Raw genomic sequence first — 26,422 nt, forward strand, 5'->3', positions numbered from 1 at the left:
GTCTTTCGGTCTCCTCCATCCCCGGTGGTGCAGTCTGCCCTCTGTATAACACGCTCCTCTGTATGCCGCACATGGATGCACAGATTCAGCCGCAGGCACACCAGCCACCTTCAGGCTCTGTTCACACCTGGCTGCCACGTCGCCTTTTTTTTTCTAGAGAATTTTCCAAAATTACAGTGAAAGCAATGCAGTTTGCAAGGTTGGAAAATTGTAGGCGCCACTGCAAAGTGTGAACACAGCCTATCGTGTCCATTACTACTGATCTCCGCAGTGTTCATGCATCAGAGTGCAGCCTTACCTGCGGGCGTATTGGTGGTAGATGACGGTATAACTGCAGGATATGGCTTGTTTGTAGCCAGTAACTCTGCAGACAGATCTGCAATGGAGCTGTGTACACAAAACGTTGCTAGAATTATTGACAAGACTATTCACGTCACATTTTCCACTGCGCCAACCTCTGACCACCGTGCCGATCTCTGACCACCACACCAACCTTTGACCACCCAGCCGGTATCTGACCACCGCGCCAACCTCTGACCACCATGCCGACATCAGACCACCACGCCGACATCAGACCACCAGACCGACATCAGACCACCGAACCAACATCTCATCAGACCACCGCACCAACATCAGACCACCGCACCGACATCTGACCACCGCGCTTGCATCTGACCACCGCACCGACATCAGACCACCACATCGACCTCTGACCACCGCATCGACCTCTAACCACCGCGCCGACATCAGACCACCGCGCCGACATCAGACCACCGCGCCGACATCAGACCACCGCGCCGACATCAGACCACCGCGGAGACATCAGACCACCGCGCCGACATCAGACCACCGCGCCAACATCTGACCATCGTGTCGGCATCAGACCACCGCATCGACCTCTGACCACCGCGCCAACATCAGACCACCGCGCCGACATCAGACCACCGCGCCAACATCTGACCATCGTGTCAGCATCTGACCACCGCACCGACATCAGACCACCGCGCTGACCTCTGACCACCACGCTGACATCAGACCACCGCGCCTCATCTGACATCGGGCTGACATCAGACCACCGCGCCGACATCTGACATCAGGCTGACATCTGACCACCGCGACTCATCTGACATCGGGCTGACATCTGACCACCGCGCCGACATCTGACATCGGGCTGACATCTGACCACCGCGCCGACATCTGACATCGGGCTGACATCTGACCACCGCGCCTCATCTGACATCGGGCTGACATCTGACCACCGCGCCGACATCTGACATCAGGCTGACATCTGACCACCGCGCCACATCTGACCACCGCGCCGACATCTGACATCGGGCTGACATCTGACCACCGCTCTGACATCGGGCTGACATCAGACCACCGCGCCGACATCTGACATCAGGCTGACATCTGACCACCGCGCCTCATCTGACATCGGGCTGACCTCTGACCACCGCGCCGACATCTGACATCGGGCTGACATCTGACCACCGCGCCTCATCTGACATCGGGCTGACATCTGACCACCGCGCCGACATCTGACATCAGGCTGACATCTGACCACCGCGCCACATCTGACCACCGCGCCGACATCTGACATCGGGCTGACATCTGACCACCGCTCTGACATCGGGCTGACATCAGACCACCGCGCCGACATCTGACATCAGGCTGACATCTGACCACCGCGCCTCATCTGACATCGGGCTGACCTCTGACCACCGCGCCGACATCTGACATCGGGCTGACATCTGACCACCGCGCCTCATCTGACATCGGGCTGACATCTGACCACCGCGCCGACATCTGACATCAGGCTGACATCTGACCACCGCGCCACATCTGACCACCGCGCCGACATCTGACATCGGGCTGACATCTGACCACCGCTCTGACATCGGGCTGACATCAGACCACCGCGCCGACATCTGACATCAGGCTGACATCTGACCACCGCGCCTCATCTGACATCGGGCTGACCTCTGACCACCGCGCCTCATCTGACATCGGGCTGACATCAGACCACCGCGCCGACATCTGACATCGGGCTGACATCTGACCACCGCGCCGACATCTGACATCGGGCTGACATCTGACCACCGCGCTGACATCGCGCTGACATCTGACCATCGCGTCGGCATCTGACCACCGCACCGACATCTGACATCAGGCTGACATCTGACCACCGCGCCTCATCTGACATCGGGCTGACATCTGACCACCGCGCCGACATCGCGCTGACATCTGACCATCGCGTCGGCATCTGACCACCGCACCGACATCAGACCACCGCGCTGGCGTCTGACCACCACACCAACCTCTGACCACCGTGCCGATCTCTGACTACCACACCAACCTTTGACCACCCAGCCGGTATCTGACCACTGCGCCAACCTCTGACCATCGCGCTGACATCAGACCACTGCACCAACATCAGACCACCGCACCAACATCAGACCACCGCGTTTGCATCTGACCACCGCACCGACATCAGACCACCGCACCGACATCAGACCACCGCGCCGACATCAGACCACCGCGCCGACATCAGACCACCGCGCCGACATCTGACCATCGCGTCGGCATGTGACCACCGCACCGACATCAGACCACCGTGTCGACATCAGATGCCGGCATCGGGGGTCCAGAATCTGCCACTTCTAATTCCCTAAACTGTTTAGTACCAAATAACAGGAAAACAGAGAACGTGACTGACACAAAGACACGAAATTCAGCACATCCCAGACAAAGTGGTCACAGGTCAGAGACTGACTGCAGCGCCATCTCGTGCCCGTGTCGTGTATTACAGTTTGTGTGGGTGTAGCTTCCTTTATTAACCTGTGCTGTGCCGCCTCCAGCTCTGCTCTGTGGATTAACCCTTTCCTTCTGATCTTCTGCCTCGTCTGTTGCGTCCCCCGGACCCCCGATGATATTGTCACAATGTCCTTTGTGTTACAGTCTCCCCGGACTTTGTCTCCGACGCCGTCCACAGAGGTGAGTGCTTCATTGGAGGCTTTACTGACACATTGTGACGACGCCTGCGGAGTGATGTGACGGAGGGTTGGTCGCTCTCTTACCCGCGATCACAATATCTCCCTTTTCACTAGTACTGATACCTGCTTATCATATGTCCCTATGACAACACTTCATCGCCTTCTTCAGACTTGTGACCCTCCGTCCACATCAGAACTATCAGAGAGAGGCGGCCATGTGGTACAAGAAGTGTTGTCATGGGGACATAGAATATAGTAGCTGCGGGGACTGCACCTCAAGCTGCTTGCACACGTGCAGTGATCCTGACCTGGGGCTGCCATTCAGGGGTCCGAGAAAGCTGGGGGCATTTACCCCTGTGACCTTCTTGTCCCCTGCCATTTCTAGGGCTATCAGGATGGACGGGAACGGATTATTCAGAGATCTACAAGCCAAGGATCCATCAACTCCCCTGTCTACAGCCGCCATAACTACACCCCCACCGTCTCCCGATCCCCGCAGCACTTCCACAGACCCGGTAAGATCCGCTCTGTATGGGGGGTTCATGTTGTGAGTGGGGTTTATCGTACACTCGGACCCTCAGAGATCAGGCGCATATATGACGGTGAGCGTCCATCTTCCCTATGTGCCCAGACTGGAGCAGACAGAAGCCCCCCGACCGCGGAGAACGGCCGAGCCTCAGACAGCGATGCAGCGGGATCGTAGTGTTATGTGTTGTTAGAGCGCCATCTAGTGCACCGTTAGTGATAGGCGTTTGTAACATTGCGTCCACATACTGAGTGATCGCAGTGGTTGAATGAATAGTGGAGAACTACAACCCCCAGCAGGTTATGGTGGAAAGACTGAATCCATCCCAAGACTCCTGCAGGCCTGAAGCGGAAACCTACTATTCCTCTCCTCCATAATGGGAGTAGTAGTTATATATATAGATATATATACAGTACAGACCAAAAGTTTGGACACACCTTCTCATTTAAAGATTTTTCTGTATTTTCATGACTATGAAAATTGTACATTCACACTGAAGGCATCAAAACTATGAAGTAACACATGTGGAATTATATACTTAACAAAAAAGTGTGAAACAACTGAAGTTATGTCTTCTATATATTCTAGGTTCTTCAAAGTAGCCACCTTTTGCTTTGATGAATGCTTTGCACACTCTTGGCATTCTCTTGATGAGCTTCAAGAAGTAGTCACCGGGAATGGTCTTCCAACAATCTTGAAGGCGTTCCCAGAGATGCTTAGCACTTGTTGGCCCTTTTGCCTTCACTCTGCGGTCCAGCTCTCCCCAAACCATCTCTTGGGTTCAGGTCTGGTGACTGTGGAGGCCAGGTCATCTGGCGTAGCACCCATCTCTCTCCTTCTTGGTCAAATAGCCCTTACAGCCTGGAGGTGAGTTTGGGGTCATTGTCCTGTTGAAAAATAAATGATGGTCCAACTAAACGCAAACCGGATGGAATAGCATGCCGCTGCAAGATGATGTGGTAGCCATGCTGGTTCAGTATGCCTTCAATTTTGAATAAATCCCCAACAGTGTCACCAGCAAAGCACCCCCACACCATCACACCTCCTCCTCCATGCTTCACGGTGGGAACCAGGCACGTAGAGTCCATCTGTTCACCTTTTGTGCGCCGCACAAAGACACGGTGGTTGGAACCAAAGATCTCAAATTTGGACTCATCAGACCAAAGCACAGATTTCCACTGGTCTAATGTCCATTCCTTGTGTTTTTTAGCCCAAACAAGTCTCTTCTGCTTGTTGCCTGTCCTTAGCAGTGGTTTCCTAGCAGCTATTTTAAGGCCTGCTGCACAAAGTCTCCTCTTAACAGTTGTTGTAGAGATGTGTCTGCTGCTAGAACTCTGTGTGGCATTGACCTGGTCTCTAATCTGAGCTGCTGTTAACCTGCGATTTCTGAGGCTGGTGACTCGGATAATCTTATCCTCAGAAGCAGAGGTGACTCTTGGTCTTCCTTTCCTGGGGTGGTCCTCATGTGAGCCAGTTTCTTTGTAGCGCTTGATGGTTTTTGCCACTGCACTTGGGGACACTTTCAAAGTTTTCCCAATTTTTTGGACTGACTGACCTTCATTTCTTAAAGTAATGACGGCCACTCGTTTTTCTTTACTTAGCTGCTTTTTTCTTGCCATAATACAAATTCTAACAGTCTATTCAGTAGGACTATCAGCTGTGTATCCACCAGACTTCTACACAACACAACTGATGGTCCCAACCCCATTTATAGGGCAAGAAATCCCACTTATTAAACCTGACAGGGTACACCTGTGAAGTGAAGACCATTCCCGGTGACTACCTCTTGAAGCTCATCAAGAGAATGCCAAGAGTGTGCAAAGCAGTCATCAAAGCAAAAGGTGGCTACTTTGAAGAACCTAGAATATAATTTCAGTCGTTTCACACTTTTTTGTTAAGTATATAATTCCACATGTGTTAATTCATAGTTTTGATGCCTTCAGTGTGAATGTACAATTTTCATAGTCATGAAAATACAGAAAAATCTTTAAATGAGAAGGTGTGTCCAAACTTTTGGTCTGTACAGTATGTATAATAAACAGCTCAGCGCCCCCTACAGGACAGGATGGATGCTGACAGGTGTAGTATACAGCGCCTCCTACAGGACAGGCTGGATACTGACATGTAGTAGTATACAGCGTACGCAAGGAACATGGAGATGGAGCAATATAGCAGCACGGTTTATATTACAAACTGATTAGGGCCCCGCTGATGACTGTCCTGTTCCTCGCTGAGGACTGTCCTGGGCCCCACTGATGACTGTCCTGTGCCCCTGCTGATGACTCTCCTGGGCCCCGCTGATGACTGTCCTGTTCCCTGCTGAGGACTGTCCTAGGCCCCGCTGATGACTGTCCTGTGCCCCGCTGATCACTGTCCTGTGCCCCGTTGATGACTGTCCTGTGCCCCGCTGATGACTGTCCTGTGCCCCGCTGATGACTGTCCTGTGCCCCGCTGATGACTGTCCTGTGCCCCGCTGATGACTGTCCTGTGCCCCGCTGATGACTGTCCTGTGCCCCGCTGATGACTGTACTGGGCCCCGCTGATGACTGTACTGGGCCCCGCTGATGACTGTCCTGGGCCCCGCTGATCACTGTCCTGGGCCCCGCTGATCACTGTCCTGGGCCCCGCTGATGACTGTCCTGGGCCCCACTGATGACTGCCCTGTTCCCCGCTGATGACTGTCCTGTTCCCCGCTGATCACTGTCCTGGGCCCCGCTGATGACTGTCCTGGGCCCCAGCTGATGACTGTCCTGGGCCCCGCTGATGACTGTCCTGGGCCCAAGCTGATAACTGTCCTGTGCCCCGCTGATGACTGTCCTGTGCCCCGCTGATGACTGTCCTGTGCCCCGCTGATGACTGTCCTGTGCCCCGCTGATGACTGTCCTGTGCCCCGCTGATTACTGTCCTGTGCCCCGCTGAGGACTGTCCTGTGCCCCGCTGATGACTGTCCTAGGCCCCGCTGATGACTGTCCTGTGCCCCGCTGATTACTGTCCTAGGCCCCGCTGATGACTGTCCTGTGCCCCGCTGATGACTGTCCTAGGCCCCGCTGATGACTGTCCTAGGCCCCGCTGATGACTGTCCTGTGCCCCGCTGATTACTGTCCTAGGCCCCGCTGATGACTGTCCTGTGCCCCGCTGATTACTGTCCTAGGCCCCGCTGATGACTGTCCTGTGCCCCGCTGATGACTCTCCTGGCCCCTGCTGATGACTGTCCTGTGCCCCGCTGATAACTCTCCTGTTCCCTGCTGATGACTCTCCTGGCCCCTGCTGATGACTGTCCCTTTCCCCGCTGATGACTGTCCTGTGCCCCGCTGATTACTGTCCTAGGCCCCGCTGATGACTGTCCTGGGCCCCGCTGATGACTGTCCTGGGCCCCGCTGATGACTGTCCTGGGCCCCGCTGATGACTGTCCTGGGCCCCGCTGATGACTGTCCTGGGCCCCGCTGATGACTGTCCTGGGCCCCGCTGATGACTGTCCTGGGCCCCGCTGATGACTGTCCTGGACGGCGCTGATGACTGTCCTGGGCCCCGCTGATGACTGTCCTGGACGGCGCTGATGACTGTCCTGGGCCCCGCTGATGACTGTCCTGGGCCCCGGGCAGGGTCTGCAGGTTTGCTCTTTTCTGTCAGATTTTGCAGCTTTAACCCTTCTGTTCCTGTAATGTTTCCTGCTCTGTTCTGTTAACTGTCGTTTCATTTCTCCAGATTTTTGGAGCCCTCCATTATTTCGCTTATTTTGTGCTTTTTTTTCTGTTCTTTCCTCTCCTCCTCTTGTTATTTTCTGTCCGTTCTCCGCGGCTCCTCTCCCCTTCCCGTCACTTTGCCAGAGTTGTTGTGTAGCGGTGTGCCGCGCTGGCCGTACCCGCGCACTGGCAGCTTCAGCTCCGCCCACAGCGACTCCCGTCCAAACTCCCCATTCAGACATCATACGATCCTACACGTGAAAGGTAAGCGAGCGGACAGGCCATGCAGTCCGGGCACAAGCTCATGCGCGGCTGTCCAGGCGCTCGGCCCTCTATCACGCACTTCATGGTTTTTTGCACCGTGTGTTTGCTTCGTGTCCATGGAATGGCATGTGTATTACGGATATTAACCATTTATAGCCACAAGGCAATTATTGGGCCAAATATCAGCAAGATGTAAAGGTTCTAGTGGCCTCATTACTCATCACTAGTAAAATGTTCAGTGCAGGAAGAAAAGCGCGGGATTCTCTCATCACTGGGGGAGGAGGGGGACGCTGCTGCAGAGGCTTCATAGGAGCGGATTACTCTGAGATAAGCAGTACGGTCTTATAATGATCATAGGTTATGTCCTTTCATGTTCTGAGTGACACGATATTCACACAGTCAGCATTCAGTATTAAAATCTGACATAATGTGCTAATATCTATCAGTAATATAACTGCATGGAGGAGTTAAACAGCCCTTCACATGCAGCAAGAATCTGAATAATGAATGGAATACCAATTTACAGATCAAAAATTACATTACTTCTCTTGTTCTATCCTCCAGAGCTGCACTCACTATTCTGCTGGTGCAGTCACTGTGTACATACATTACATTACTGATCCTGAGTTACATCCTGTATTATACTCCAGAGCTGCACTCACTATTCTGCTGGTGCAGTCACTGTGTACATACATTTCATTACTGATCCTGAGTTACATCCTGTATTATACCCCAGAGCTGCACTCACTATTCTGCTGGTGCAGTCACTGTGTACATACATTACATTACTGATCCTGAGTTACCTCCTGTATTATACCCCAGAGCTGCACTCACTATTCTGCTGGTACAGTCACTGTGTACATACATTACATTACTGATCCTGAGTTACCTCCTGTATTATACTCCAGAGCTGCACTCACTATTCTGCTGGTGCAGTCACTGTGTACATACATTACATTACTGATCCTGAGTTACATCCTGTATTATAATCCAGAGCTGCACTCACTATTCTGCTGGTGCAGTCACTGTGTACATAGATTACATTACTGATCCTGAGTTACGTCCTGTATTATACCCCAGTGCTGCACTCACTATTCTGCTGGTGCAGTCACTGTGTACATACATTACATTACTGGTCCTGAGTTACATCCTGTATTATACTCCAGAGCTGCACTCACTATTCTGCTGGTGCAGTCACTGTGTACATACATTACATTACTGATCCTGAGTTACATCCTGTATTATACCCCAGAGCTGCACTCACTATTCTGCTGGTGCAGTCACTGTGTACACACATTTCATTACTCATCCTGAGTTACATCCTGTATTATACTCCAGAGCTGCACTCACTATTCTGCTGGTGCAGTCACTGTGTACATACATTACATTACTGATCCTGAGTTACATCCTGTATTATACTCCAGAGCTGCACTCACTATTCTGCTGGTGCAGTCACTGTGTACATACATTTCATTACTGATCCTGAGTTACATCCTGTATTATACTCCAGAGCTGCACTCACTATTCTGCTGGTGCAGTCACTGTGTACATACATTTCATTACTGATCCTGAGTTACATCCTGTATTATACCCCAGAGCTGCACTCACTATTCTGCTGGTGCAGTCACTGTGTACATACATTACATTACTGATCCTGAGTTACATCCTGTATTATACCCCAGAGCTGCACTCACTATTCTGCTGGTACAGTCACTGTGTACATACATTACATTACTGATCCTGAGTTACATCCTGTATTATACTCCAGAGCTGCACTCACTATTCTGCTGGTGCAGTCACTGTGTACATACATTTCATTACTGATCCTGAGTTACATCCTGTATTATACCCCAGAGCTGCACTCACTATTCTGCTGGTGCAGTCACTGTGTACATACATTACATTACTGATCCTGAGTTACCTCCTGTATTATACCCCAGAGCTGCACTCACTATTCTGCTGGTACAGTCACTGTGTACATACATTACATTACTGATCCTGAGTTACCTCCTGTATTATACTCCAGAGCTGCACTCACTATTCTGCTAGTGGAGTCACTGTGTACATTACATTACTGATCATGAGTTACATCCTGTATTATACTCCAGAGCTGCACTCACTATTCTGCTGGTGCAGTCACTGTGTACATACATTTCATTACTGATCCTGAGTTACATCCTGTATTATACCCCAGAGCTGCACTCACTATTCTGCTGGTGCAGTCACTGTGTACATACATTACATTACTGATCCTGAGTTACCTCCTGTATTATACCCCAGAGCTGCACTCACTATTCTGCTGGTACAGTCACTGTGTACATACATTACATTACTGATCCTGAGTTACATCCTGTATTATACCCCAGAACTGCACTCACTATTCTGCTGGTTCAGTCACTGTGTACATACATTACTGATCCTGAGTTATATCCTGTATTATACCCAGAGCTGCACTCACTATTCTGCTGGTGCAGTCACTGTGTACATACATTACATTACTGATCCTGAGTTACATCCTGTATTATACTCCAGAGCTGCACTCACTATTCTGCTGGTGCAGTCACTATGTACATACATTACATTACTGATCCTGAGTTACATCCTGTATTATACCCCAGTGCTGCACTCACTATTCTGCTGGTGCAGTCACTGTGTACATACATTACATTACTGGTCCTGAGTTACATCCTGTATTATACTCCAGAGCTGCACTCACTATTCTGCTGGTGCAGTCAGTGTACATACATTACATTACTGATCCTGAGTTACATCCTGTATTATACCCCAGAGCTGCACTCACTATTCTGCTGGTGCAGTCACTGTGTACACACATTTCATTACTGATCCTGAGTTACATCCTGTATTATACTCCAGAGCCGCACTCACTATTCTGCTGGTGCAGTCACTGTGTACATACATTACATTACTGATCCTGAGTTACATCCTGTATTATACTCCAGAGCTGCACTCACTATTCTGCTGGTGCAGTCACTGTGTACATACATTACATTACTGATCCTGAGTTACATCCTGTATTATACCCCAGAGCCGCACTCACTATTCTGCTGGTGCAGTCACTGTGTACACACATTTCGTTACTGATCCTGAGTTACATCCTGTATTATACTCCAGAGCCGCACTCACTATTCTGCTGGTGCAGTCACTGTGTACATACATTACATTACTGGTCCTGAGTTACATCCTGTATTATACTCCAGAGCTGCACTCACTATTCTGCTGGTGCAGTCACTGTGTACATACATTTCATTACTGATCCTGAGTTACATCCTGTATTATACTCCAGAGCTGCACTCACTATTCTGCTGGTGCAGTCACTGTGTACATACATTTCATTACTGATCCTGAGTTACATCCTGTATTATACCCCAGAGCTGCACTCACTATTCTGCTGGTGCAGTCACTGTGTACATACATTACTGATCCTGAGTTACCTCCTGTATTATACCCCAGAGCTGCACTCACTATTCTGCTGGTACAGTCACTGTGTACATACATTACTGATCCTGAGTTACCTCCTGTATTATACCCCAGAGCTGCAATCACTATTCTGCTGGTACAGTCACTGTGTACATACATTACATTACTGATCCTGAGTTACCTCCTGTATTATACTCCAGAGCTGCACTCACTATTCTGCTGGTGCAGTCACTGTGTACATTACATTACTGATCCTGAGTTACATCCTGTATTATACCCCAGAGCTGCACTCACTATTCTGCTGGTACAGTCACTGTGTACATACATTACATTACTGATCCTGAGTTACATCCTGTATTATACCCCAGAGCTGCACTCACTATTCTGCTGGTGCAGTCACTGTGTACATACATTACATTACTGATCCTGAGTTACATCCTGTATTATTCCCCAGAGCTGCACTCACTATTCTGCTGGTACAGTCACTGTGTACATACATTACATTACTGATCCTGAGTTACCTCCTGTTTTATACCCCAGAGCTGCACTCACTATTCTGCTGGTGCAGTCACTGTGTACATACATTACTGATCCTGAGTTACATCCTGTATAATACTCCAGAGCTGCACTCACTATTCTGCTGGTGCAGTCACTGTGTACATACATTTCATTACTGATCCTGAGTTACATCCTGTATTATACCCCAGAGCTGCACTCACTATTCTGCTGGTGGAGTCACTGTGTACATACATTACACTACTGATCCTGAGTTACATCCTGTATTATACCCAGAGCTGCACTCACTATTCTGCTGGTGCAGTCACTATGTACATACATTACATTACTGATCCTGAGTTACATCCTGTATTATACCCCAGTGCTGCACTCACTATTCTGCTGGTGCAGTCACTGTGTACATACATTACATTACTGGTCCTGAGTTACATCCTGTATTATACTCCAGAGCTGCACTCACTATTTTGCTGGTGCAGTCACTGTGTACATACATTACATTACTGATCCTGAGTTACATCCTGTATTATACCCCAGAGCTGCACTAACTATTCTGCTGGTGCAGTCACTGTGTACACACATTTCATTACTGATCCTGAGTTACATCCTGTATTATACTCCAGAGCTGCACTCACTATTCTGCTGGTGTAGTCACTGTGTACATACATTACATTACTGATCCTGAGTTACATCCTGTATTATACTCCAGAGCTGCACTCACTATTCTGCTGGTGCAGTCACTGTGTACATACATTTCATTACTGATCCTGAGTTACATCCTGTATTATAAGTCACTGTGTACATACATTACTGATCCTGAGTTACCTCCTGTATTATACCCCAGAGCTGCACTCACTATTCTGCTGGTACAGTCACTGTGTACATACATTACTGATCCTGAGTTACCTCCTGTATTATACCCCAGAGCTGCACTCACTATTCTGCTGGTACAGTCACTGTGTACATACATTACATTACTGATCCTGAGTTACCTCCTGTATTATACTCCAGAGCTGCACTCACTATTCTGCTGGTGGAGTCACTGTGTACATTACATTACTGATCCTGAGTTACATCCTGTATTATACCCCAGAGCTGCACTCACTATTCAGCTGGTGCAGTCACTGTGTACATACATTACTGATCCTGAGTTACCTCCTGTATTATACCCCAGAGCTGCACTCACTATTCTGCTGGTACAGTCACTGTGTACATACATTACATTACTGATCCTGAGTTACCTCCTGTATTATACTCCAGAGCTGCACTCACTATTCTGCTGGTGCAGTCACTGTGTACATTACATTACTGATCCTGAGTTACATCCTGTATTATACCCCAGAGCTGCACTCACTATTCTGCTGGTACAGTCACTGTGTACATACATTACATTACTGATCCTGAGTTACATCCTGTATTATACCCCAGAGCTGCACTCACTATTCTGCTGGTGCAGTCACTGTGTACATACATTACATTACTGATCCTGGGTTACATCCTGTATTATTCCCCAGAGCTGCACTCACTATTCTGCTGGTACAGTCACTGTGTACATACATTACATTACTGATCCTGAGTTACATCCTGTATTATACTCCAGAGCTGCACTCACTATTCTGCTGGTGCAGTCACTGTGTACATACATTTCATTACTGATCCTGAGTTACATCCTGTATTATACCCCAGAGCTGCACTCACTATTCTGCTGGTGCAGTCACTGTGTACATACATTACATTACTGATCCTGAGTTACATCCTGTATTATACTCCAGAGCTGCACTCACTATTCTGCTGGTGGAGTCACTGTGTACATACATTACATTACTGATCCTGAGTTACACCCTGTATTATACCCCAGAGCTGCACTCACTATTCTGCTGGTACAGTCACTGTGTACATACATTACATTACTGATCCTGAGTTACATCCTGTATTATACCCCAGAGCTGCACTCACTATTCTGCTGGTGCAGTCACTGTGTACACACATTTCATTACTGATCCTGAGTTACATCCTGTATTATACTCCAGAGCTGCACTCACTATTCTGCTGGTGTAGTCACTGTGTACATACATTACATTACTGATCCTGAGTTACATCCTGTATTATACTCCAGAGCTGCACTCACTATTCTGCTGGTGCAGTCACTGTGTACATACATTTCATTACTGATCCTGAGTTACATCCTGTATTATACTCCAGAGCTGCACTCACTATTCTGCTGGTGCAGTCACTGAGGATCAGTAATGAATGTATGTACACAGTGACTGTACCAGCAGAATAGTGAGTGCAGCTCTGGGGTATAATACAGGAGGTAACTCAGGATCAGTAATGTATGTACACAGTGACTGTACCAGCAGAATAGTGAGTGCAGCTCTGGAGTATAATACAGGAGGTAACTCAGGATCAGTAATGTATGTACACAGTGACTGCACCAGCAGAATAGTGAGTGCAGCTCTGGGGTATAATACAGGATGTAACTCAGGATCAGTAATGAATGTATGTACAGAGTTACATCCTGTATTATACCCCAGAGCTGCACTCACTATTCTGCTGGTGCAGTCACTGTGTACATACATTACTGATCCTGAGTTACCTCCTGTATTATACTCCAGAGCTGCACTCACTATTCTGCTGGTACAGTCACTGTGTACATACATTACTGATCCTGAGTTACCTCCTGTATTATACCCCAGAGCTGCACTCACTATTCTGCTGGTACAGTCACTGTGTACATACATTACATTACTGATCCTGAGTTACCTCCTGTATTATACTCCAGAGCTGCACTCACTATTCTGCTGGTGGAGTCACTGTGTACATTACATTACTGATCCTGAGTTACATCCTGTATTATACCCCAGAGCTGCACTCACTATTCAGCTGGTGCAGTCACTGTGTACATACATTACTGATCCTGAGTTACCTCCTGTATTATACCCCAGAGCTGCACTCACTATTCTGCTGGTACAGTCACTGTGTACATACATTACATTACTTATCCTGAGTTACCTCCTGTATTATACTCCAGAGCTGCACTCACTATTCTGCTGGTGCAGTCACTGTACATTACATTACTGATCCTGAGTTACATCCTGTATTATACCCCAGAGCTGCACTCACTATTCTGCTGGTACAGTCACTGTGTACATACATTACATTACTGATCCTGAGTTACATCCTGTATTATACCCCAGAGCTGCACTCACTATTCTGCTGGTGCAGTCACTGTGTACATACATTACATTACTGATCCTGAGTTACATCCTGTATTATTCCCCAGAGCTGCACTCACTATTCTGCTGGTACAGTCACTGTGTACATACATTACATTACTGATCCTGAGTTACCTCCTGTTTTATACCCCAGAGCTGCACTCACTATTCTGCTGGTGCAGTCACTGTGTACATACATTACTGATCCTGAGTTACATCCTGTATTATACTCCAGAGCTGCACTCACTATTCTGCTGGTGCAGTCACTGTGTACATACATTTCATTACTGATCCTGAGTTACATCCTGTATTATACCCCAGAGCTGCACTCACTATTCTGCTGGTGCAGTCACTGTGTACATACATTACATTACTGATCCTGAGTTACATCCTGTATTATACTCCAGAGCTGCACTCACTATTCTGCTGGTGGAGTCACTGTGTACATACATTACATTACTGATCCTGAGTTACACCCTGTATTATACCCCAGAGCTGCACTCACTATTCTGCTGGTACAGTCACTGTGTACATACATTACATTACTGATCCTGAGTTACATCCTGTATTATACCCCAGAGCTGCACTCACTATTCTGCTGGTGCAGTCACTGTGTACATACATTACTGAACCTGGGTTACATCCTGTATTATACTCCAGAGCTGCACTCACTATTCTGCTGGTGCAGTCACTGTGTACATACATTACATTACTGATCCTGAGTTACCTCCTGTATTATACTCCAGAGCTGCACTCACTATTCTGCTGGTGCAGTCACTGTGTACATACATTACTGAACCTGGGTTACATCCTGTATTATACTCCAGAGCTGCACTCACTATTCTGCTGGTGCAGTCACTGTGTACATACATTACATTACTGATCCTGAGTTACCTCCTGTATTATACTCCAGAGCTGCACTCACTATTCTGCTGGTGCAGTCACTGTGTACATACATTACATTACTGATCCTGAGTTACATCCTGTATTATACCCAGAGCTGCACTCACTATTCTGCTGGTGCAGTCACGGTGTACATACATTACATTACTGATCCTGAGTTACATCCTGTATTATACTCCAGAGCTGCACTCACTATTCTGCTGGTGCAGTCACTGTGTACATACATTACATTACTGATCCTGAGTTACATCCTGTATTATACCCAGAGCTGCACTCACTATTCTGCTGGTGCAGTCACTGTGTACATACATTACATTACTGATCCTGAGTTACATCCTGTATTATACTCCAGAGCTGCACTCACTATTCTGCTGGTGCAGTCACTGTGTACATACATTACATTACTGATCCTGAGTTACATCCTGTATTATACCCAGAGCTGCACTCACTATTCTGCTGGTGCAGTCACTGTGTACATACATTACATTACTGATCCTGAGTTACAGCCTGTATTATACTCCAGAGCTGCACTCACTATTCTGCTGGTGCAGTCACTGTGTACATACATTACATTACTGATCCTGAGTTACATCCTGTATTATACTCCAGAGCTGCACTCACTATTCTGCTGGTGCAGTCACTGTGTACATACATTACATTACTGATCCTGAGTTACCTCCTGTATTATACCCCAGAGCTGCACTCACTATTCTGCTGGTAGAGCTTAATACGTGGGAGATTTGTGCAGTTATTACACCTAACATCTTATTCTTCTTCTTATAACTCAGGACTGCAGATTTTCTTTCTGACATCAGATGATTGTACTTTACCTTCATATAGATGACACTTTCCAGAATGCAATTCAGCTGACTAATTTCTGTGCAGACACTGAACAAGCAGGAGATGCTGGGAGAATAGTGACTGTGTATAAGAAATGAAGCTAAATGATGTATTTGCAGATTGTTCTTTTTGTGTGGACTGAAATTATGTAGCAGTGATGATGATGGTGATAATGGTGATAATGATGATGGTGGTGGTGATGCTGGTGATAATGATGATGCTGGTGATGGTGATGATGGTGGTGATAATGATGATGGTGGTGATCATAGTGGTAATGATGATTTTGTTGGTGATGATGCTGGTGATGGTGATGATGCTGGTGATGGTGATGATGCTTTTGATGGTGATAATGGTGATGGTGGTGATGATGGTGGTGATAATGATGATGGTGGTGATGATAGTAGTAATGATGATGGTGGTGATCATAGTGGTAATGATGATTTTGTTGGTGATGATGCTGGTGATAATGATGATGCTGGTGATGGTGATGATGCTGGTGATGGTGATAATGATGGTGATGGTGATAATGATGGTGATGGGGGTGATGATGGTGGTGATGATAGTAGTAATGATGATGGTGGTGATGATGGTGGTGATGCAGGTGATAATGATGGTGGTGATGGTGATGATGGTGGTGATGATAGTAGTAATGATGATGGTGGTGGTGGTGATGATGTTGGTGATAATGATGGTGATGGTGATGATGGTGGTGATGATAGTAGTAATGATGATGGTGGTGGTGATGGTGATAATGATGGTGGTGATGATAGTAGTAATGATGATGGTGGTGGTGATGATGTTGGTGATAATGATGATGGTGGTGATGATAATGATGATGATGATATCATTCCTCATGGATGCTTCTGTACTCTACACTGGCCTTTCTTGCGTTCTCTGCCTCATTGATCGTCTGGCGTCTTCTGCTTTTCCCGCAGTTATTGAATCTTCTGCCTGGGGCGGAGCGTGACACTTCTATCCACCGTCTGACACCATCTTGCATGATCTCCGCACAGTGTCATACTCACTAAAAGGGATTATTCAGCATTAGAAAAATATCTGTTTTCTTCCAGGAACAGCGCCTCACGTATCTGCAGGTTATGTGTGGTATTACAGCTTATTTTCGCTTACAAACAGCTAGAATGCAATACTAAATCTGCGGATGGTGTGGCGCTGTTTCTAGAAGTTGGAATCCATGCTGATCTACTCCTGGACAACCCCTTTAAGGCCGGAGCATGATGGCTGCGTGTCGCAGAGCCCCCACACTTGCCTTTATTATCTGTGTTTTTCTGGTCGATATGTCGCATGTTTCTGTGCATTATAAAGTAATAACCGGAGTCCAGATCTGGGGAAGGATTGCATTTATGGCTTGTAAGCCTCGTGATCAGAGACACGCCATTGCTTTACTGCCGAGGTCAATGGAGCTTAGAAATAAGAACGTGGAAAACGCCACTGACTTCCATACAGAGTTAGCAAAGTGTTTCTGACCATCGTCTGGCCTCTGAGCATTAAGGGTGATGTTTCCCTTTTATCATGTGATTTTTTTTTTAAAGATTTCTTTAGTTTTTTTGCCTATTTCCATGTTCATATTTTATTTACTGGGATTCTCTCCTTTTGACAATCTCTTTCGGCAATAAAGGTCCCAACAGTAAGCTTGTCACAGAGGGTCCCTCCACCAGGACCTCCTGTGATCACCTGTAATCGATGGGTGATCCTGGTAGTAAGTGTAATTTTCCCCTGCAGCACTCCCACAGGAGAAGTGAGGTATTACACCAATATTCCTGAAATCAATGTTCTGTATGGACATGCTGGGTCCTCCAGGGCAATACTCAATGGAAACATTGAAGAGACAAGGACGTCAGTTTCACAAGGCTGTATGACCCCTTTAATAAGATTTTTTTTCCAGGACAAACCTCCATATAATGTGCAAAGACATCGTAAATGTCCTGGATACACAATGGGAGTTGTAGTTCTTCTTGCATAGTGCTGCTCATAAACCCTCCAGCAGATGATTCTCTCTAAAAAGCCACTGATCCAGCAGGGAGCACAAGGCTCGCTGTAGAAAACCATCAGAATTGTAAATGCAGCTCTGGCTGTGACTGGAGTATGATGCAGCTCTAGATCAGAACTTTGCTACTTATAACATTATATGGAGATTGAACCTGTAAAATGATTCTGCACAATGTGGCCAGACCGTGCCGATAATAAAGCTGTAATAATGGGCGAGCCTGAGGCTGTAATAACCTGCAGGACACGGGGTGACGGGTGATACGTGAGTCATCTCACCTATGAGCAATCTAGTCTTGTACGGCCCCCTGTGGTTCCTGCACAATAAAGTTCTATACAGTGCCAAGATACTACTACCTATATGGTGCCATATAACCTAATACACGGGACATGCTGTAGTTCCACATAGATAATGAATACTGTGCGGTCAGCGCCATACAGCGCCCAGAGTGCGCATATACTGTATACGTATTGCCATACCATGCACTGATAAATAGTGTATACTGTGCTCAATCATTGCCATACAGTAGCCATAGAACCTGGATGTACTATGCCCGCATAAAAGTGCAAATTGTATATAATCCTAATCAAAATACCTAAATTGTGCATATATGGCCTAGCTAGAACCAGACCATACCATGTACTGCTAGTATGTACTGTGCTTAGTGCATATGCTGCCAAGATACTGCCATATAGTGCCCAGATAAATAGTACATACACTGCACACATATTACCATATTGTGTAATGCTGTCATATGGTGCCCAGATAAATAGTGCATACACTGCACACAAATTACCATACCGTGTAATGCTGCCAAATGGTGCCCAAATAAATAGTACATACACTGCACACATATTACCATACCGTGTAATGCTGCCAAATGGTGCCCAGATAAATAGTGCACACATATTACCATGCCGTGTAATGCTGCAATATGGTGCCCAGATAAATAGGGCATACACTGCACACATATTACCATGCCGTGTAATGCTGCAATATGGTGCCCAGATAAATAGTGCATACACTGCACACATATTACCATACTGTGTAATGCTGCCATATGGTGCCCAGATAAATAGTGCATACACTGCACACATATTACCATGTCGTGTAATGCTGCAATATGGTGCCCAGATAAATAGTGCATACAGTGCACACATATTACCATACCGTGTAATGCTGCCATATGGTGCCCAGATAAATAGTGCATACACTGCACACATATGACCATACCGTGTAATGCTGCCATGTGGTGCCCAGATAAATAGTGCATACACTGCACACATATGACCATGCTGTGTAATGCTGCCATATGGTGCCCAAATAAATAGTGCATACACTGCACACATACTACTATACCGTGTAATGCTGCCATATGGTGCCCAGATAAATAGTGCATACACTGCACACATATTACCATACAGTGTAATGCTGCCATATGGTGCCTGTTGTGAATTCCGTTCTTGGGCTCCATCCTGTGGTCATGAATGGTATTTTTGGGAGTTCTGCTCTTGGGCTCCCTCTGGTGGTTTCAAGTGGAACTTAGCAGCTGCTTTCACTAATCGGTGCCCTGGCCTTGTTATTTAACTGGGCGTTAGGCTGTAGTTGATGCCAGCTGTCAATGTTTCTTCCTGTGGATTCAGTCCTTTCCTGGAAGTTCTCTGTTGGCCAGTCCATTTCAGCTTAAGATAAGTTCTGCTAGTTTTTGGGTGTTTCCCTGCTTATGACCTTCTGTTCAGTTTAAGTTATGTCTCTTTTGTCCAGCTTGTCATTATGAAATATTCCGGCTAGTTGGAAGCTCTGGGGTCGCAGATTTGCCCCTCCACACCGTGAGTCGGTGTGGAGGTTATTTCTTTGTAAACTCTGCGTGGACTTTTAGTTTTTATACTGACCGCACAGTAGCCTTTTCTATCTCTGTCTATTTAGATAGTTTTGGCCTCCTTTGCTAAATCTAGTTTCATTTCTGAGTTTGTCATTTCCCTCTCCACTCACCGTCAATATTTGTGGGGGGCTATCTTTCCTTTGGGGGTTTCTCTGAGGCGAGATAGTTTTCCGTTTCCATCTTCAGGGGTAGCTAGTTCTTAGGCTGTGAAGAGGCGTCTAGGCAGAGATAGGCACGCTCCACGGCTATTTCTAGTGTTGGTGTTAGGAGTAGGGATTGCGGTCAGTAAAGCTACCACCTCCCCAGAGCTAGTACTTTATTTGTTTTACCCACCAGGTCATTTCAGTTCTGCTCCGTAATCACTAGGTCATAACAGTGATTAATGTCGGTGGAGCTGCCACCTCCGCTGAGCTTGTCCATGATTGGTCTTACCCACCAGGTCATCTCAGTACTGCTCCGTAACCACCAGGCCATAACAGTAACAGTACAGCTGGCCCACAATGTGTTAAATGCATCTCAAAAGAGGGAAAAGAAAGTTTTGAGTCATTGTTTTTTGTTTTTTTTTTGTTGCCTGTTTTGTCTTTTTTTTCCTCTTGATTTTTGGATGGTGCAGGAGCTTGGTGCTGATATGGAGGTTCAGGGTCTGTCTGCGCGTGTTGATCATCTCGCTGCAAGGGTACAGAGTATCCAAGACTATGTTGTTCAAACTCCTGTTTCTGAGCCTAGAATTCCTATCCCTGATTTGTTTTCTGGGGATAGATCTAATTTTTTGAGCTTTAAAAATAATTGCAGATTGTTTTTTGCTCTGAGACCCCGTTCCTCTGGTGACCCCATTCAGCAGGTGAAGATTGTTATTTCTCTGCTGCGTGGCGACCCGCAGGACTGGGCATTCTCCCTTGAGCCAGGGAATCCTGCATTGCTCAATGTAGATTCATTTTTTTCAAGCACTTGGACTGCTTTATGACGAACCTAATTCTGTGGATCAGGCAGAAAAAATGTTACTAGCTCTGTGTCAGGATCAGGAAGCAGCAGAGATATATTGTCAGAAATTTAGAAAGTGGTCTGTGCTTACAAAATGGAATGAGGATGCCCTGGCAGCTATTTTCAGAAAGGGTCTTTCTGAAGCCCTTAAAGATGTTATGGTGGGGTTTCCCACGCCTGCTGGTTTGAATGAATCAATGTCTCTGGCCATTAAGATTGATTGGCGCTTACGTGAACGTAAGGAGGTGCACCATATGGCGGTGTCCTCTGGGCAGAGTTCTGAGCCTATGCAATGTGATAGGATTTTGACGAGAGCAGAACGGCAGGAGTTCAGACGTCAGAATGGCCTGTGTTTTTACTGTGGTCACGCTACTCATGCTATCTCTTACTGCCCGAAGCGAACTAAGAGGGTTGCTAGGTCGGTTACCATCAGTACTGTACAGCCTAAATTTCTCTTGTCTATTACCCTGATTTGCTCATTGTCATCCTTTTCTGTAATGGCATTTGTGGATTCTGGCGCTGCCCTGAACTTAATGGACCTAGAATTTGCCAAGCGCTGTGGTTTTTCCTTGGAGCCTTTGCAGAGCCCTATTCCCATGAGGGGGATTGATGCTACGCCATTGGCCAAGAATAAACCTCAGTACTGGACACAGTTAGCCATGAACATGGCTCCAGCACATCAGGAAAATATTCGCTTTTTGGTGTTGCATAATTTGCATGATGTGGTTGTGCTGGGGTTTCCATGGTTACAGGTGCATAATCCAGTGCTGGATTGGAAATCTATGTCTGTGACTAGTTGGGGTTGTCAGGGGATACATAGTGACATCCCCCTGATGTCAATTTCCTCGTCCCCTTCTTCTGAAGTTCCTGAGTTTTTGTCGGATTTCCAGGATGTATTTGATGAGCCCAAGTCCAGTTCCCTACCTCCTCATAGGGACTGTGATTGCGCTATTAAATTGATTCCTGGCTGTAAGTTCCCTAAAGGTCGACTTTTCAATCTGTCTGTGCCAGAGCATGCCGCTATGCGGAGTTATGTAAAGGAGTCCTTGGAGAAGGGGCATATTCGGCCATCTTCTTCACCGTTGGGAGCGGGATTTTTTTTTGTTGCCAAGAAGGATGGCTCCTTGAGGCCCTGTATAGATTATCGCCTTCTCAATAAGATCACGGTCAAATTCCAGTACCCTTTGCCTTTGCTCTCTGATTTGTTTGCTCGGATTAAAGGGGCTAGCTGGTTGGCTAGCTGGTTTACCAAGATTGACCTTCGAGGGGCATATAATCTTGTTCGCATCAAACAGGGCGATGAATGGAAAACAGCATTTAATACGCCCGAAGGCCATTTTGAATATCTTGTGATGCCTTTCGGGCTCTCTAATGCTCCATCTGTGTTTCAGTCCTTTATGCATGATATTTTCCGGGAGTATCTGGATAAATTCATGATTCTATATTTGGATGATATTTTGTTTTTTTCCGATGATTGGGAGTCTCATGTGAAGCGGGTCAGGATGGTATTTCAGATTCTCCGTGCTAATACACTGTTTGTGAAGGGGTCTAAGTGCCTTTTTGGAGTTCAGAAGGTTTCTTTTCTGGTGTTCATTTTTTCTCCCTCGGCTATTGAAATGGACCCTGTTAAGGTCCAGGCTATTTATGATTGGACTCAGCCCACATCTGTGAAGAGCCTTCAGAAATTTTTGGGCTTTGCTAATTTTTATCGCTGCTTCATTGCTAATTTTTCTACTGTGGTTAAACCTCTGACCGATTTGACCAAGAAAGGTGCTGATGTGGTGAATTGGTCCTCTACGGCTGTGGAGGCCTTTCAGGAGCTTAAGCGTCGTTTTACTTCTGCCCCTGTGTGGCGTCAGCCAGATGTTTCTCTCCCCTTTCAGGTTGAGGTTGACGCTTCTGAGATTGGGGCAGGAGCTGTTCTGTCTCAGAGAAGTTCTGATGGCTCTGTATTGAAACCGTGTGCTTTCTTCTCCAGAAAGTTTTCGCCTGCTGAGCGTAATTATGATGTCGGCAATCGGGAGTTGTTGGCTATGAAGTGGGCATTTGAGGAGTGGCGACATTGGCTTGAGGGAGCTAAGCATAGTGTTGTGGTCTTGACCGATCATAAGAATCTGATTTACCTCGAGTCTGCCAAGCGGTTGAATCCTAGACAGGCTCGGTGGTCTTTGTTTTTCTCCCATTTTGATTTTGTGGTCTCGTATCTTCTGGGATCTAAGAATGTGAAGGCTGATGCCCTGTCTAGGAGTTTTTTGCCTGATTCTCCGGGAGTCCGTGAGCCGGCTGGTATTCTCAAGGAGGGGGTGATTCTTTCTGCTATCTCCCCTGATTTGCGGCGGGTGCTTCAGGAGTTTCAGGCTGATAGACCCGACCGCTGTCCTGTGGGGAAATTGTTTGTTCCTGATAGATGGACTAGTAAGGTGATTTCTGAGATTCATTGTTCGGTGTTGGCCGGTCATCCTGGGATCTTTGGTACCAGAGATTTGGTTGCCAGGTCCTTTTGGTGGCCTTCTTTGTCACGGGATGTGCGTTCCTTCGTGCAGTCCTGTGGGACCTGTGCCCGGGCTAAGCCCTGCTGTTCTCGTGCTAGTGGGTTGCTTTTGCCTTTGCCTAACCCTGAGAGGCCCTGGACGCATATTTCCATGGATTTTATTTCTGATCTTCCTGTTTCTCAGAAGATGTCTGTCATCTGGGTGGTTTGTGACCGGTTTTCTAAAATGGTCCACTTGGTACCTTTGCCTAAGTTGCCTTCCTCCTCTGATTTGGTTCCTTTGTTTTTCCAGTATGTGGTTCGTTTGCATGGTATTCCGGAGAATATTGTGTCTGACAGAGGTACCCAGTTTGTTTCTAGGTTTTGGCGGTCCTTTTGTGCTAGAATGGGCATTAATTTGTCTTTTTCTTCGGCATTTCACCCTCAGACAAATGGACAGACGGAGCGAACCAATCAGACCTTGGAAACCTATTTGAGATGCTTTGTGTCTGCTGATCAGGAAGATTGGGTTACCTTCTTGCCGTTGGCCGAGTTTGCCCTTAATAATCGGGCTAGTTCGGCTACTTTGGTTTCGCCTTTTTTTTGTAACTTCGGTTTTCATCCTCGTTTTTCTTCAGGGCAGGTTGAGCCTTCGGATTGTCCTGGGGTAGATTCTGTGGTGGACAGGTTGCAGCGGATTTGGACTCATGTGGTGGACAATTTAACATTGTCTCAGGAAAAGGCTCAACGTTTTGCTAACCGCCGTCGGTGCGTTGGTCCCCGGCTTCGGGTTGGGGATTTGGTCTGGTTGTCTTCTTGTCATGTTCCTATGAAGGTCTCTTCCCCTAAGTTCAAGCCTCGTTTTATCGGTCCTTATAGGATTTCGGAAATTATCAATCCGGTGTCTTTTCGTTTGGCCCTTCCAGCTTCTTTTTCCATTCATAATGTGTTCCATAGATCTTTGTTGCGGAGATATGTGGTGCCCATGGTTCCCTCTGTTGACCCTCCTGCTCCGGTGTTGGTTGAGGGGGAGCTGGAATATGTGGTGGAGAAGATTTTGGATTCTCGTCTTTCAAGGCGGAAACTTCAGTATCTGGTCAAGTGGAAGGGTTATGGCCAGGAGGATAACTCTTGGGTTTTTGCCTCCGATGTCCATGCTGCCGATTTGGTACGTGCTTTTCATTTGGCTCGTCCCGATCGGCCTGGGGGCTCTGGTGAGGGTTCGGTGACCCCTCCTCAAGGGGGGGGTACTGTTGTCAATTCCGTTCTTGGGCTCCATCCTGTGGTCATGAATGGTATTTTTGGGAGTTCTGCTCTTGGGCTCCCTCTGGTGGTTTCAAGTGGAACTTAGCAGCTGCTTTCACTAATCGGTGCCCTGGCCTTGTTATTTAACTGGGCTTTAGGCTGTAGTTGATGCCAGCTGTCAATGTTTCTTCCTGTGGATTCAGTCCTTTCCTGGAAGTTCTCTGTTGGCCAGTCCATTTCAGCTTAAGATAAGTTCTGCTAGTTTTTGGGTGTTTCCCTGCTTATGACCTTCTGTTCAGTTTAAGTTATGTCTCTTTTGTCCAGCTTGTCATTATTAAATATTCCGGCTAGTTGGAAGCTCTGGGGTCGCAGATTTGCCCCTCCACACCGTGAGTCGGTGTGGAGGTTATTTTTTTGTAAACTCTGCGTGGACTTTTAGTTTTTATACTGACCGCACAGTAGCCTTTTCTATCTCTGTCTATTTAGATAGTTTTGGCCTCCTTTGCTAAATCTAGTTTCATTTCTGAGTTTGTCATTTCCCTCTCCACTCACCGTCAATATTTGTGGGGGGCTATCTTTCCTTTGGGGGTTTCTCTGAGGCGAGATAGTTTTCCGTTTCCATCTTCAGGGGTAGCTAGTTCTTAGGCTGTGAAGAGGCGTCTAGGCAGAGATAGGCACGCTCCACGGCTGTTTCTAGTGTTGGTGTTAGGAGTAGGGATTGCGGTCAGTAAAGCTACCACCTTCCCAGAGCTAGTACTTTATTTGTTTTACCCACCAGGTCATTTCAGTTCTGCTCCGTAATCACTAGGTCATAACAGTGATTAATGTCGGTGGAGCTGCCACCTCTGCTGAGCTTGTCCATGATTGGTCTTACCCACCAGGTCATCTCAGTACTGCTCCGTATCCACCAGGCCATAACAGTAACAGGTGCCCAGATAAATAGTGCATACACTACACACATATGACCATACCGTGTAATGCTGCCATATGGTGCCCAGATAAATAGTGCATACACAGCACACATGTTACCGTACCATGTAATGCTGCCATATGGTGCCCAGATAAATAGTGCATACACTGCACACATATGACCATACTGTGTAATGCTGCCATATGGTGCCCAGATAAATAGTGCATACACTACACACATATGACCATACCGTGTAATGCTGCCATATGGTGCCCAGATAAATAGTGCATACACTGCACACATGTTACCGTACCATGTAATGCTGCCATATGGTGCCCAGATAAATAGTGCATACACTGCACACATATGACCATACCGTGTAATGCTGCCATATGGTGCCCAGATAAATAGTGGATACACTGCACACATGACCATACCGTGTAATGCTGCCATATGGTGCCCAGACGATTAGTGAATATGCTGCAGTTGCCGGATCCCACCACATAACATGGTCGGCACAGATGAGACGCTACTAGTGTTGGCTTTGCTCGGTC

At 47.1% G+C, this 26,422-nt stretch overlaps 1 protein-coding gene across 13 annotated transcripts in view; it reads left to right on the top strand.

The window, feature by feature from the left end:
- The window catches only part of ABLIM1 (actin binding LIM protein 1), a 333,708-nt gene that overhangs the window by 266,079 nt on the left and 41,207 nt on the right, over positions 1-26,422 (top strand). For all 13 annotated transcript variants that reach the window (XM_077257935.1, XM_077257934.1, XM_077257941.1 and 10 more), the window contains 2 exons: positions 2,959-2,994; positions 3,379-3,508. In XM_077257935.1, the coding sequence (XP_077114050.1) occupies positions 2,959-2,994; positions 3,379-3,508 (166 nt within the window). The remainder of the gene's footprint in view (positions 1-2,958; positions 2,995-3,378; positions 3,509-26,422) is intronic.

The sequence above is a fragment of the Ranitomeya variabilis genome, chromosome 4 (genome assembly GCF_051348905.1).
Source record: "Ranitomeya variabilis isolate aRanVar5 chromosome 4, aRanVar5.hap1, whole genome shotgun sequence".
Taxonomy (NCBI): Eukaryota; Metazoa; Chordata; class Amphibia; order Anura; family Dendrobatidae; genus Ranitomeya; species Ranitomeya variabilis.